Here is a 15,420-nt window from a genome sequence, read left to right as displayed (position 1 = left end):
GCTATATAAAAAATTAAAATAATAATAATAATCTATCATGGAGGTGTGGGGGATCATCCCTGGTGTTCTATAAACGTGGCGTCTGTATATCTGACACAGTCACACTAACAAGAGTTTTTTTTTACTAAAACGAGAACAGTTCGGAATTCAAAGTGAATTTCAAATTTAACGGCAATATAGCTGAAATTTGTACATTGTCCAAGTCATGTTTGCTACCAGTTTGGCCTTTAATTTAAAATTGACTTTGAATTCTCAACAATTCTTGCTTTTGTAACTAACCCTGATTTGGCTCACTTGAGGCAGGGGATGAAGACCTTATAACATTGCAGCAGTGCGGTAGCTCTTAAAGTAGCAGTGAGACTGATCGGTTTATGTAGAAAGCAGAAATCCTTCAATGTCCGTATAATACAGAAATGAGCACTCAGTTTGGTTTGATCCCCTCCAGTTTGCCCCTTTAAGTTCTCCAGCTGTTTTATGTTCTCCCACAATGTGCTACACTTTGATTTATTTAGGGAATTCAAGGCTGACCCCTTCTGCTCACCTTTGCTCCCTGTTGTGTTTGCTGTGTGTTTACGTAACCCAGTCCAGCTTCTGACAAACCCAGGATATAGTTGTTTTTCTGTTAACCGCATGTTTTGCTTTGATTTACCTTATTGTGTGTTTTTCTTGGAGCCTTACTGAAGAGGTTCTTCACGGATGCTCTTATGTCCAAGATGCATGCAGCCCACTCCAGAACTGTATCAGCACTATGTCATACTTCATAACCTATTGCTACATTGTCTTTTAATGCAATTATATCATAACCAAAAAAATGGAAAATGCAGATTGCCTCCTAACAGTCTACTGGCAGAATTAAATATCTAACTGTCTCATTTACTTTTAAAAAATACCTGGAATGTGCAACAATCTAGCACAATGGTTCATGACTGAAAGGGCAACATGAGGTTGCATGGATGTGGGTAACATTATAAACACTCCATTGATCTAGTAGTTTATTTCACAGAATATCCAACTTTGCACCTTAATCTTTTATATGACTATTATTCTAGAACGTTTCTATATACCTAAATGTATATTGCATACTAATATAGCATTAATCATACCTAATGTAGGGGAAAAAAACTCCACTAAATTATTCTCAGTACATCAAACACGTTCGTTCACCAGGAGCATGTACTCATTGTGTTGCTTTTTTTTTTTTAGCTTTTTGCCAGAGGGTGGCTTGAGGAGGGGGAGTATCAATGGCAGTATCCCAGACTCTCCCCAGCCACATCTTAACCAGAAACCTCCCATCCTACCTCCTCCCTCTCCACGCCTTGGCCAACGTCCAGCGGCCATCGTTATACCTGGACGTGGACCATCGACCCCACTAACACCAAGAAAGAAAACAGTGATGCCTTCACAGTACCAAGACACAGTCTCTGAAGAGTTTGAAGAGAAGGTTAAAAGGCCAAAGTCATCTGCTGGTTCTCAAGTCAGTGGGCAAGATTCTCGCCCAGTTACTCCAGTCAGTGACACTTCAGGACGAATGTCCATCCTACGTGCATCACCTAAGCTAGTCCGTTCAGGTTCCAAGATCTTTGAAAGATTACGTACTGTTGAAGAAAGGAGAAAAAGCTTGGATCAGACTGACAGTCCATTCCTAGTGCAGTCTTGGTTGCCTATACGGAAGGCAAGGTCCTTTGACCAACCTGGGGCTGATGGCCTGGCTGGCAGTTTAGCATCATCCAGTGAAGAGCTAAGGGATGATCTGAGAGATGGCGTGAGGTCAGAAGTGGGAGGGTACACCTTGAGATATCCTTCATTAAGACATAAGACGGCCTCGCTTGATGATAGAGGTGCTTTTTCAGGACGCCTTAGTGACATCGAATCCCGTTTTTCACAGGAGCTGTTGCGCATCAAGAAGACTGTTTCTCAACAACAACTCCTTCGATCATCACAGGATCTGTCCCGTAGATCACCATCTCCACAGAGATCATTGACTGTCCAACAAGTACCAAAGGACCCAATGCCAACACAGGTTTCTCCAGTCACTAAGACTCTTACAGTTGAGGATAAAAAGCCAGCAACTTTGGTCACCACACGAAAGCCATTTGTAAGAAGCAGTGCTACATCCAACCAGGTTGCAGACGTCCCAGAACGTCAGAAAGTCACAAGTCAACCAGCTCCATTTACAGAAAAACCATCAAATGGTTCTGCTGTCCATCATGACATCCTAAAGCAAACAGAGACCAGATTCACATCACAACCACTAACAGACAGAATTATTACTCCCAAACCAGTGACTCTTCATATGTTACCACAAAAGGAGAATATCTCAGCTTTACATGTGAAGAAATCACCTGAGCCTGGAAGAGAACTTACTCACACCAGCACACAGGCTCCACCAGCTTTGGAGATAGCACATAGAGGAATAGGCCATACAAAGGGACCTTTGGCGGTTGAGACAAGGTTCCTCCCTTGGGCTCAACCTCCAGTGGACAATGAAAAAAATCAAGGGAAGGGTGGGGGGCAGACCAAAAAGCACAGTGACGCCAAAAGCAGCAAAAACACCCGGAGTAAAGGGAAAAGTCGTCGGAACCGACCTATGTCTCCAGAACTAGGTATGGCACTGTGAGAGGGGAAGTGGGGTGAAGTTAAGGGAAGAAGAGTCATTGGGAAGAATTATAGAAATAGGAAAAAGCACGAACACTGCTATAATGAATGAATTGCATTCCTACTTCATTTCAGAATGTTCACAAATTATTTTAGTATCAGGTGATGCAGAAGGTTTGATGGTGGGAGAGATGCATTGATTTTGCTAGTAGAGCCACCTGTAAAATTGTACAAATCAAACAAAAACACAATTTCCATTAACCAATCCAAGCCTATAGAATTCTAATCGAAGTATATGCTAATAAAGAGCAAACGAAATTTAAAAAAAAGTAAAATAGACATCAACAAATAATATCTACTTTTGTTACATTTAGCTTCAATTGTAGTTATTATTGCAATTATTTTTATAGCTCCAACATATTCCCCAGTGCTGTGCAACAGGTAAACAAGACAAACGTTTATTTCTAAGAAAACATTTTTAACAAATTAATTTACAATCTAAAGACATCTGAAGATATAGTGGAACTTCAGTAAAGTCTGTAGAAATATATTCACAGATTAAAACCAGAACATTGACTTATCTTGCTTAATAATTTATTTTAACATTCTATTCCTTTCAAATAATGTTGTCTGTGCACATTATCTTCATTTTTTTTTCTAGGGTAGTGGAAATTATGCTAGAGAGCAAATGGGAAAATGATGGTGGAACCTTTTCCCGCAAGCAGTAAATGTTTACACTTATTGTTATTCTATTACAGCTCATTATTACATGTCTTCCTAAATGCACAGGAAAATCAAAGTGTATATAACATGTATCCATCATGATATATGGAGTGTATATAACATGTATCCATCTCTGATTTATGATGCATTACTAACATGGCATGGTCCTACCTATGGTGAACAGAAGATTCCACTGTCCAAATCTCCCCTAAAATAAAAACCACTGTTTAATATATATATATATATATTTATATATATACCCTCAGTGAAAACATGTCTATAATTATGTATTGTTTCATTGGGGGTAAATCTAAAAACAGCAACATATAAAAGTTGCTGAGCTCTTTTCTGCAGCCTTAGCAGGCCCTCCCCTTCAAACCACGCCCACACTTTCTGTGGCTGTCCAATCACAGACTTTCCAATGCATCTCAATCTGAACTAAACAACTAAGAGGTAACAGGACCGGTTGTGTTATTGACAGCAGGTGGGTGTACCAAGGTTCATTTATATAAGTGCCAATTTCTATCGAAATCTGCACTTTTTGTAACATGGAAAAAAGTGGACACACTCTTCACACATAAAGCTTTTCAGCAGGCTGAAGTGTTTTAGGGGACGGAGTTTCCATTTCAATATGAATTTCATTATTTGTCTTTCATGTTGACATTTCTGCCTGTTATCTGATTGTACATCTCTTGTTTCTTTATCCTTTAATCTTCGCCCTTTCTTAAAGGAACCCTATAGTGTCAGAAGCAAAAAACGTGTATTTCTGACGCTATAGTGTAGAACTAACTATTTAAGGTCCAGCCCCCCTTGCATTGCACAGAACAGATGATTTTACACACCTTTTTTCCCCATGCCGCACGGGTCTGCAAACTTGATGATTTCAGCCAATCCAATGCTCACCCATAGGAAAGCATTGAGAGGCTATTATGCACGCGCCAATCAGCATCTCCTCATAGAGATCCATTAAATCAATGCATCTCTATGGGAAACATTCAGCGCCTCCATGCAGAGCGTGAAGATGCTGATTGTAGGTGCTGCATATTGTACATTAAGTAATGAACCAGTACATTAAGCTGTAGTGGTTCTGGTGACTATCATGTCCCTTTAATCCTCTTCTCACCCACATTTCTTAACACTGTGAATAGAATATTCAGTGTCTGTTTACCGTTACTCTTACTCCAGTGATTAATCTGCACAGATCTCTCTCCGGCATCTTTTGACTTGTTTTCTCATCTGTGTTTTTTTTTATATTTTTTTAATCTGCTCTTGCACTGATTTACCCTCTTTTCTGGCATGGCAGAATCGTCAGATGATTCATATGTCTCAGCGGGAGAAGATCCCCTGGAGGCCCCTGTGTTTGATATTCCCCTGCAAAGCGCCCTTGTTAATGCCGGAGCTGAGGTGCTGCTGAAATGTGTCATATCCGCAAACCCAAGCCCAGAAGGTGACAACTGAATACTTATTATTGTTATTGTTACTATGTTTCTGCACTGTCTGAAAAGGAACCTTGTGTTCTATATCCCTCTGATATTCTTGGAAACTTTGGTTTACGACATTAAACCATCGCTCTATTCACTCCAACTTATTCACAGGGAAGTTTAACTTGTACCATGAGCAATTGTATTTGTCTTGCTGGGAAGGAAATATTTCCAGCTGTATTAAGAGAATACTATAAGCACCAGAACAACTTTAGCTTAATTAAGATCATACCCTGCAGTCTCACTGCTCAATTCTCTGCCATTTAGGAGTTAAATCACTGTTTATGCATCCCTAGTCACACCTCCCTGCATGTGACTTGCACAGCCTTTCTAAACACTTCCTGTAATGAGTCATCTAATGTTCAAACTTCCTATATTGCAAATTATTTTTTTAATTTAGATTTTTTTTTAATATTCTGCGTATCCTCCTCTTCTTATAGCCAGCTACAGTCTGCAGGAGCTTCCTGTGTGTGACAAACTTCACTTTACAGAGCAGGAGATAACAAAATCTAAAGCAATTATACTGTGCTGTCACATGTGATTGAAAATGAAACATTTGTTTTCATGCAGGCTGTGTCAGTCACAGACAGGGGAGGTGTGGCTAGGGCTACATTATAAAAAACAAACATGATTTAACTCCTAAATGGCAGAGAATTGAGCAGTGAGACTGCAGGGGAATGATCTATACACCAAAACTACTTCATTAAGCTAAATGTGGTTTGGGACTTAGTGTCCCTTTAACAAAAACAGGACAAGTAAGTATAAGTAAGTATAAGTATATAGAGTAGAAATTTAAAAAACAATGTTAGAAGCACATTCTACTCTCACAGACACAGGACAGGCAGATATACAAATGCAATAAATATACACAAAATAGGGATGTAGGACAAATTCTGCACTTGCAGTACAGTCAAATACACACACATTGCAGGGCAGCTCCGAGTACGCAGTGTAACCTCACTCCCACAGAGAGCAGGTTGGTTTTTGACTTATGATAGTTTACAAATTTTGATGGCTGTTTTGGGAATCTGCTTTCCCAAAAGTAGGTAAATATTACTGATAAATTCCCATTATCTTAGTATTGTAGCTAACATGCCATGAAAACCAAGTTGTATTCCCTATGGTCTTGTTTTCCATATATAATACATAAAGAGTGTTTCTGAATTCAGTAGGAGAGCTGTATGTTTCCCATACAACTCTTCTTAGATGAGATTACTGGGAATAATACCATTAGCTTTAGATTTTCTAGCTCAGTTCGCTGTTTGTGACTTGTCATGACTGTGACCCTGACGGTTTGTTTATCCCACATGTTCTGGCAGTGTCATGGAGGAAAGATCGCATCCTACTGAAAAACAGCCCAACGCACCAGATCCGTACAGAGGGTGAGAGGCACACGCTGCTTCTCCGCTGGGCCTTGCCATCCGACTCTGGTATTTATACAGTGACTGCTCGAAACGAGGTGGGAGAAGCCAGCAGCTGTGGAGCCCTGACGGTCCGACCAGGTAAACGAGAACAATCTGTTTGGGAATAGTACGAGCTAGTGTGTGAGCTGTTACTATGTGTCTCTCCCCAGCGCCTTTAAAGAATTACATCTGTCCCAGAGCAGTTAAAGACATGTTGTGGTTGTCATACTTTGTTACAGCCAAATATTGTTTAGAAGGAGCCATTGAAATAAAAAATAGATCTACGAATGGCCTTTATTTAACACAAAGCATATCTCTTGGTGACTCACACTGCACAGATGATAGGTGGGTTTGATCGATAGAAGCTGCCGAAGGGGCAGGAAATCTGTGCATGCATAAGTGAATGCAAACACCAACATTTTATCGCACAATCACTTACAAAAATCTCCACATCCTGTGTACTCCTAATATTCTATCAACCTGGCCCCAGTTTCTGCAAGTGTCCTTATATCCTTGTTGGTTGATACAGGGAAGAAGATGATTGAGACTTTGGGCCACCTGTCTAAAGATAAACCCAGAGAGTGCTGGGCTGGTAATGGCTCTGTGTAAATCCTGCCTGTTGCCCCATTCGTGCAGGACTGCTAATAGACACACAAAGCATCTCAATTTTGCCGTGAGGCTAGAGCCTACAAACCCTGTATGATTGTGGCTCGGGGTTCAATTACACCACTGCCCATTGGCATTCATCCCCAGCCCCCTTGCAGCCCACACCGAACCTTTTTTCAAAGCAAACTAGTTGAAGGGACACACAGGATCATTAGATGGCTGCCCTTTGTAAATAAAAAGTCTGTTGGACTCACGTGAATTATTCTTAACCCCCTCACCAATCTACATCTAAGTGTCCATTAAAGTTCTTGCACTGCATGCACATATGGCCATCTTGTGCTTGTCATCGCTGCCATCATTCCACACAGTTTACCACGAGTGAGCCTGAGCCAAGACTGCATGAAGGTCTCGTCTACATCTCCATTACTAAACTCTCAAAACTGGGTGGGCGGCCGTCAAGTCAGATTCAGATGGATTCCAGTTCTGAAATATGTCAATACATTGCATGTCAATCCAGAGGGAGATTTGCATATTTCAGGGGACAGCAAATTTAGCATTTTTTGAATCCCCTCTAAAGTCTTGGTTCCAAATTGTTCTTTTCGTATCTTGGGAACTGATATGTCAATCATAACTGTGCTGTAAAATAAATAAGTTAATCACAAGCATATACGATGAACGTAGTGTCCCAGCTTCATTCACAGTGTTTAATGGAAATGACCTATGACCTATTTGTGCTTGACAAACTGAGCTCAGTATGCTGTGTCTTACACTATTAGTTATGGAGACATTGGAGGCCAATCCTCTCGATTAACCTTTTCATAGCTCTGTGGAGAATGGCGAGTCTCGTTATATAATAAATAATTATGTATGAAGGACAGCTGGGGTTTTAAAATGGAGACCAAGTGTTGCTGTTTGCACACTTACAGAAGTTTGCCCAAGAGTTGTTCTCTGCGTAACCCTCAGGGTATCCTTTACTACATTCAAAGTCTTCTAACAACAGAGTAAATACTCATGTAATTCACTAAACTCAAGAAGCAGCAGTTTTTGATCTAACTCCCATCACCTGCAGGTAGCCCACTGCTGTCAATGACATGTGATGGGAGTTGTTGTACAGGTGCAGAGAATGGGTTCTCGTTGTCCATTCCTAGAATTCCCAATGTGTCAGAATATTGGGAGTGAATGGACAGGATATTTTGTTTCCTTCCCTAAGGGGCCCAGACTTTACACATGTTGACTGATGTGAGATCTTGTTTGTGGTTGGATGTTATATGTATCACTGGTAGTGCAGTAGTTAATGAAACCTGAGCCCATTCTGTCTCCACAAATAGTATATTTATTGTGATCAGCTGTAAAGGGCACAGCCAGTTTTGTCTTCTGCGTGTAGACGCCTTAAGGATGTCCCCTAACTCTGGGCTGCTCATCAATCCTTTACCTGTTTTATCCCTTCCTCTTGCTCCCCGATTTCTCCCCCTTTCCTCCTGTGTCCATTTTCCCCTTTTCTCTCTACGATGAGTTCAGTCGGTCCGTGGGAGGGAGCGAGAAGGGTGACAGTCTAAATACAGAAACAGATTGTACTGGAGGTCACCTCGTCATTCTTCGTCTCTCCTCCCTTCTCCATTCCCTCTTTCACTCTCTGCACTTTTTTCCTTTTTATGAGCATCTTTTCGGATCCCTAATTTTCCCCTCCCTCGCTCCCTCCCTGCATCCTCTCCCCATCCCTTATTCACTTGCACTCCTGTTTCCCTTGCACCCTTCACTTTCTGACCCCCACTTTCTGGCCACTAACTTGCTGGTGGCATTAATGCCCCTCCTGTACCATTGTCATTCTGGGGCGTTTACAATGGATGTTGGTGACTTTTCCCTGAATTGGTGAGTTGCTCTGTCTGGTTTCTGTATTATTGCATGCGATTGTCAGTCTGCCTGTAGCTTCTAGCAGAGGATAAGCTGAGTCTTTTTTTGGCAGCTGGGATGGTTGCCAATGCTGTGTACGTAAAGAGGAGTGTGACAGGAGTGGGGGCAGGCTCTGGCATGGGGCCCCTTCAGGCTTTAGTGAATGTTTTAGAGTGCCTTCCATGTGCTTTATAATAGAAGGATAATACATTGTTTGTTAGATCTATTTTTACTTTTGATAGATACTATTTAACTGTGCACTAGAATAGATATTTATGTTGGTTTGTTTTCTATATGTGCCCTTCTCAGGGAGCAGGTTCTGCGTGTTTGTATGTTTTTATTTAAATTTTTCTTTATTGTTGGTTTGTCTTTTTCTAGGTTGTTACTTGTTGCTGTTATTTTTTTTATAAACAGTGTCTTCTTATATTATTATAATAGAGCATCGCTAACAGAATAATCTGGCAGTCCTACAGAAAGTTAAGAAAGTGTCGTGATTAGAAAATGGCATTGAACAATCGAGATATTAGGGAGTTTGATAAATGTGGATCCGTGCTTTCTTTTGCTTAGTTTGAAAAGATCTGTGAATTCCAACAATTTCATATTGTAGCCATTGTGAATCTAGCACATTTTAAAAATGAATTTATTATGCATTAACCTCAAACAGGGGCCAAATACTTATTGAGCTCATAGTGTAGCAGAGTGTGTTATTCTCTTAAAAAACAGAATGTGATTGTTATGACGACGAATATTGCAAGTTTAAAAAATATTGTCTTTTTTTTTTAACTCCTCTATGTGTGCAGCACCTTCCAAAGAATCCCCTGCCACCCGTGGAACTCCGCGTGACCTAGTGAGCCCCATCACATCTGATGATGAATATCTGAGTCCCCAGGAAGATCTAAGTGAACCTACAACCCCCCAGCACAAGATGGCAGGCAAAGCACCCACTCAGCACACAGTGACTTTCAAGGCACCCCCATCCTTTAAGGTCAGAATTGGTGCGGGTTGTGTGTGTGGCCTTTGATGTATTATACAGCATTAGAGTGATTTCTGTTCCAGCACAGGCTGTGATACAATAATGCACTATGAATCTCTGGCAATCTGGGAAAGTAGTAGGGTATTATATAATGGTACATTGTTTTTTCCCTGTACATACGTTATGTCTATATGTATAGGCACACCTTGGACCTCTATTATTGATTAACCACAGGTGATTGCATAGGCAGATCAAATACAGGGAAACAAGCCTGTAACTATAGCCTGTGAGACCCCACTTCCATACTGCAGAATTCACAGGTTCTGTGTCTAGACACAGTCTTCTCAATTAGCCTTCCTTCCAATGTTAGTAAAATGGGGTGCATTAAGTTGGGTAATAAAAGTGTAAAGACCCCAGAATGTACTTGGAGACTAGCAAAAAGTAAATGTACCTTTCCTGGTTAGTTTTTGACAATGACCATTGTTATTATTATTATTATTATCATTATCATTATTCTAGGTTGGTTGGAGCTAATTAAAAGTACGCTTATTAGTCTGCACAAGGCAACATGCCCGAAGATAATGAATAATTTGAGATGCATAAAAAAATAAATTTAAATCGATTTCTGCATTTAGTTGACCGTTAGCTCCCACTGAAATAGCAGCAGTTTACGTTTCTATGTATTTGTTGCACAGAACATTTTATTAAACGTGTTTTAGTTTTATTGCTGACTGTAACAGTTTAATTATGTTAAAACCATGTTTACTGTCCAGTGAGGATGTGAAACATTCGCTCACTGCCTTGTCTGCGTGAGTGTGAGTGTGCACTCCGCTCTCCCCTGATACTCCCATCTCACATGGCAATGTTTGTAGGTGCCACTACAGGACAAGTGGATACTGGAGGGCCAGGATGTCACACTCAGTGTCCAAGTTCTTGGGGAACCTAAACCTATTATCAACTGGTGAGTATCACTCAAACTATCAGTCTGTTTTCTGTCTGGTTAACACTCTTGACTTCGCTTTGTCTACTTCTTGACCTGTATCATCCCCAAATAATCCAGTTTGCTATGTTTCTGTCTCCTATACATCTCACATCGTATTTGGTCCAGCCTCTCTCGTTTCACACGTTTTACATTCCCTTCCATTATTCAACTCTAGCGAGATTATTCCATGCATCCACCTGCATTTCAGTGATATTTTCTCATGCATTGAAATCAGTTCTCTCTCTGTTTTAGGCTGCACTATTTGCTTAATACTTCTTTCCTATAACTTGATACATTCTTTGCTTTACTTCGTTAAATTCTTATGTATTTAGACGATTCTGATTCTATAATAGCCCCTCTCATTTTACCTCCTCCCCCTCTCATCTTGTGCCATCTCCCTCTCATTTTACCTCCTCCCCCTCTCACCTTGTGCCATCTCCCTCTCATTTTACCTCCTCCCCCTCTCATCTTGTGCCATCTCCCTCTCATTTTACCTGCTTCCCCTCTCATCTTGTGCCATCTCCCTCTCATTTTACCTGCTTCCCCTCTCATCTTGTGCCATCTCCCTCTCATTTTACCTCCTCCCCCTCTCATCTTGTGCCGTCTCCCTCTCCTTTTACCTGCTTCCCCTCTCATCTTGTGCCGTCTCCCTCTCATTTTACCTCCTCCCCCTCTCATCTTGTGCCGTCTCCCTCTCCTTTTACCTGCTTCCCCTCTCATCTTGTGCCATCTCCCTCTCCTTTTACCTGCTTCCCCTCTCATCTTGTGCCGTCTCCCTCTCCTTTTACCTGCTTCCCCTCTCATCTTGTGCCGTCTCCCTCTCATTTTACCTCCTCCCCCTCTCATCTTGTGCCGTCTCCCTCTCCTTTTACCTGCTTCCCCTCTCATCTTGTGCCGTCTCCCTCTCCTTTTACCTGCTTCCCCTCTCATCTTGTGCCATCTCCCTCTCATTTTACCTCCTCCCCCTCTCATCTTGTGCCGTCTCCCTCTCATTTTACCTGCTTCCCCTCTCATCTTGTGCCGTCTCCCTCTCCTTTTACCTGCTTCCCCTCTCATCTTGTGCCGTCTCCCTCTCATTTTACCTGCTTCCCCTCTCATCTTGTGCCATCTCCCTCTCATTTTACCTCCCAGTTGTATAATTAGGATTTTGTTCTAATAATTTATTAAATCGTGCACTGTTTTTACTCTCTCTTTCTGGTGTTTGCCAGATGTTTGGAATCCCGTGGAGATGTGCTCTGTGTAAGCAGTGTGCACTGATCTCTTACATGTTTTTTTACTGAAGTGAGAACTCAAAGTGAATTTAAAAATATAGTAAATATAGCTAAAATAAAAACATTCTCTGAGCCAGATATGTTTCCAGTTTAGCTACTTTGGCCTAAAATGTAAAATTCACTTTTAATTCTCACTTTAGTGAATAAAGTACGTCAGGGTCTAAGCCTTAATGCTGCCACCGGCCCCTGCTGTTTCACCCTCAATAAAACCCACCCCTGCTGTTCCTCCCTCAATTAACCCCCCCTGCTGTTCCTCCCTCAATAAAACCGGCCTTGCTGCTCCTCCCTCAATAAAACCCACCCCTGCTGTTCCTCCCTCAATTAATCCTCCCTGTTGCTCCTCCCTCAATAAAACCCAACCCTGCTGCTCCTCCCTCAATTAACCCCCCTGCTGCTCCTCCCTCAATAAAACCAGCCCCTGCTGTTCCTCCTTCAATTAAACCCCCCCTGCTGTTTCTCCCTCAATAAAACCCACCCCTGCTGTTTCTCCCTCAATAAAACCCACCCCTGCTGTTTCTCCCTCAATAAAACCCACCCCTGCTGTTTCTCCCTCAATAAAATCCACCCCTGCTGTTTCTCCCTCAATAAAACCCGCCTCTGCTGTTCCTCCCTCATTAAAAATTAACCCGCCCCTGCTCTTCCACACTCATTAAAACCTACCTCTGATTTTTCCCCCTCATTAAAACCTACCTCTGATTTTTCCCCCTCATTAAAACCCGCCCCAGCTTACCTCTTTTAAAGGTTGCTGTTTCTGTTCTTTCTTTCTCTCATTTCTTTGCATTATCATACTTTTTGTCTGTAGCATGTTTTTCTTTGAAACTACCTTTTTGCCCTTCTCCAGGCTGAAAAACAGGCAGCAGGTGAAAGCTGTCGGACGATATCGCATAAAAGAGAGAGACGGGGGCTTTTTCTCACTCCACATTACAGGGGCTGAAAAGCGAGATTCGGGATATTACACGTGCAAAGCAATAAACGAGTATGGAACCAAGCAATGTGAATCTAAGCTAGAAATACAAGGTAAGTGTTTTTATACGACTTGTTTTATACCCCAAATCCTTAAAAAAATTCTAAATTGCTTAAAATAAGTCTTATTCAAATAAAATAATCTCTTCGCACCCAGGAGAATTACCCTCAACCGCTTCTCCATCTCTAAGCTGTAATCAGCAAATATTTGCACCATTCCCAAACCTCCAAACATTTGGGAATTAAGTCCATTTAAGATGTGAAATAAAAAAAGTGCCACGATTTAGACACCCAGAAAGTAAGCGTGGCATCTCAAAATACCCAGGAGCCAAATTGCGTGATATTTAACAGTTTGTTCAGTAGAAGAGGTGCACCCCTTATTTGTTCTATATTGTACGTTACTTAATATATGCCCAGGTGGAACTCAAATGCCAACAAAGAGTGCACTCATTATCTTCTGATTATTAAGTTATTCACCAATTGGTCATATTATAACTGCAGATCTCTCGTGCAATGTTGTTGTAGTGCATAGGGCACACACTGTCTTTCCTTTTGTGTGTGTTTATCTTTGTCCTGTTTTATTTATTTTTGTAAATGTTAAAGACTAATAACTACGTAGAGATATAAACATATTGTGATTTATTCACTAAGCTGTGAATTGTGGAGAATTACCAAGGTACTTTAGGTCAATATAGTTGAAATCTGAACTCCAACCCTTACATTTTTCCAGTTCATTTATTTCGGTTAATATTTAGTAATTCCATGGCTATTCCCCACAAATTTTAGTTCAGTGGAAAAAAATATCATATTTTCCCCGATTTTCTTTTTTTCAAGAAAGTTGTAAAGGTATAAACGTTTGTCTTTGATCCTCTTCAGTCCCAGTATTTTAATTTATTAAGCTCTCTCATTGCCCGACTAAACATGTGCTTTTTAGATGAATTTTGGGTCCATTTGCCACCATGGTGTGTGATACTGGCCTTGCAGTTTATAGAGTGCATCAGGCAACAACGAGTCTCTTTTGTTTCCCTACGCGATTCGCTACTTTTAAATTCTCGATTTGTTTGTGTGTTTGTTTCATTTCAAATCTGTTGCTGTTTTGTTGTTATTATTGTGTAAGTTTAAGTAATACTAGCTCTTCTTTCACTGCATCGTTTGTGTTGTGTCTGTGAACGTTTACCCTTTTGGAAATAAACACACATTATTGAAGATGTTCTGGGGGTAAATAATTAATGCATTAAATACTTAATGATTAGTAGAACATGTCTTTACTATGTCATATATTCAAACAAGAATTAATAACATAACGTCCTGTTAGCACTGTGTTTGTGTTAATCAGTGGAGGCAAGATCTGTCCCATCTGATGTTTCTATATTAACACAATGTAATATATGAATAAACACTTTGAAGAATGGTCATATATTCTCAGAACGTAGTGTCTGATTATGCAATATTTGAATGTTCTTTGATGATGCCTTGAGGAGAAGTTGCTCAACAACCCTCTCCTCAAGGCACACCTAACGGTACAGAAGTTAGGAATTACCCAGGTGTGTCTAAAAAAAGCACACCTTAGACACACCTGGGTAATCCCTAACTCCTGGACCGTTAGGTGTGCCTTGAGGAGAGGGTGGAGGAGCACTGCCATAGAGAACAGTTTATCCTTCACATGTGAATCTCCCTTTTCATGTCTTGTACATTAAGTAGCCTTTAAACAGTGGATACAGTGACAGCCGCATTCTGTCACTCTCTCCCTCTCATATGATATTTCTGCATGTTGCCTTTTCCTTAAGCTGTCTCCTTCCTAGTCCCCGCATGGCATGGCCTTCTGAGTGTATCCTTCTGCATGCGTGGCATAAGACCCAGGCTCTGTGTATGCTGGGAAACAGTTGGCTAGCTCTTTAGATGTCCAGACCCCTCCAGCTGAAATCTGATTAACAATGCAATATCTTAGACCTATTCATGTTTCCTGTAACTGAGAAAGAGCCGCTAATCGCTGAAGAACGAGAGTCATGTCTGACCTTTATTGCTGAAACAAGACTTAGTCCACAGACACCTGGGTTTGTGAGAATTCCCAGGAAGGTTATTTGTGTGCAGTTGTCTCCTGGACTGCATCCGAGATCTTATACGAGACTGTAGAAGTGCTACATTGTCAAAAACATAAAGAAATAAAATAAATAGGAATTGTAGAGCTTTAAAATGATCTGGGTCTGCTGAAAATAACGGTCTCTTTTTCGTCACGTCTAAAAACCATTGTATATGTTGTTTTGTCTTCACATCTGACTTCACACTTTTTTTAGTTTATGCGCTTCTATTATTTAATGTATAATTTGTGGCAGCAATTCTAACTAAAATTCTTCTCTGTAACGATATGTCCTCATTTCCTTTCTTTATTAAATATATATGAATAAATCCAGGCTGCTATGAGTAATTATCTTTTTTTTTGTGTATATCTGTATAGAACAGATATAATTTTAATGTCAGTGCAATGTATACACAGTAGGATTTGTACTTAAGTAAGCATTGCTCATCGCAGTGT

At 40.7% G+C, this 15,420-nt stretch overlaps 1 protein-coding gene across 3 annotated transcripts in view; it reads left to right on the top strand.

The window, feature by feature from the left end:
* Positions 1 to 15,420, top strand: part of SPEG (striated muscle enriched protein kinase) — a 253,793-nt gene that overhangs the window by 94,478 nt on the left and 143,895 nt on the right. For all 3 annotated transcript variants that reach the window (XM_063429309.1, XM_063429308.1, XM_063429310.1), the window contains 6 exons: positions 1,204 to 2,603; positions 4,622 to 4,765; positions 6,119 to 6,301; positions 9,499 to 9,683; positions 10,544 to 10,632; positions 12,766 to 12,941. In XM_063429309.1, coding sequence (XP_063285379.1) covers positions 1,204 to 2,603; positions 4,622 to 4,765; positions 6,119 to 6,301; positions 9,499 to 9,683; positions 10,544 to 10,632; positions 12,766 to 12,941 — 2,177 coding nt within the window. The remainder of the gene's footprint in view (positions 1 to 1,203; positions 2,604 to 4,621; positions 4,766 to 6,118; positions 6,302 to 9,498; positions 9,684 to 10,543; positions 10,633 to 12,765; positions 12,942 to 15,420) is intronic.

Source organism: Pelobates fuscus, chromosome 8 (genome assembly GCF_036172605.1).
Source record: "Pelobates fuscus isolate aPelFus1 chromosome 8, aPelFus1.pri, whole genome shotgun sequence".
In the NCBI taxonomy this organism is placed as follows: domain Eukaryota; kingdom Metazoa; phylum Chordata; class Amphibia; order Anura; family Pelobatidae; genus Pelobates; species Pelobates fuscus.
The sequence above is the reverse complement of the archived record's forward strand: the minus strand, read 5'-3'. Positions and strand labels throughout refer to the sequence as shown.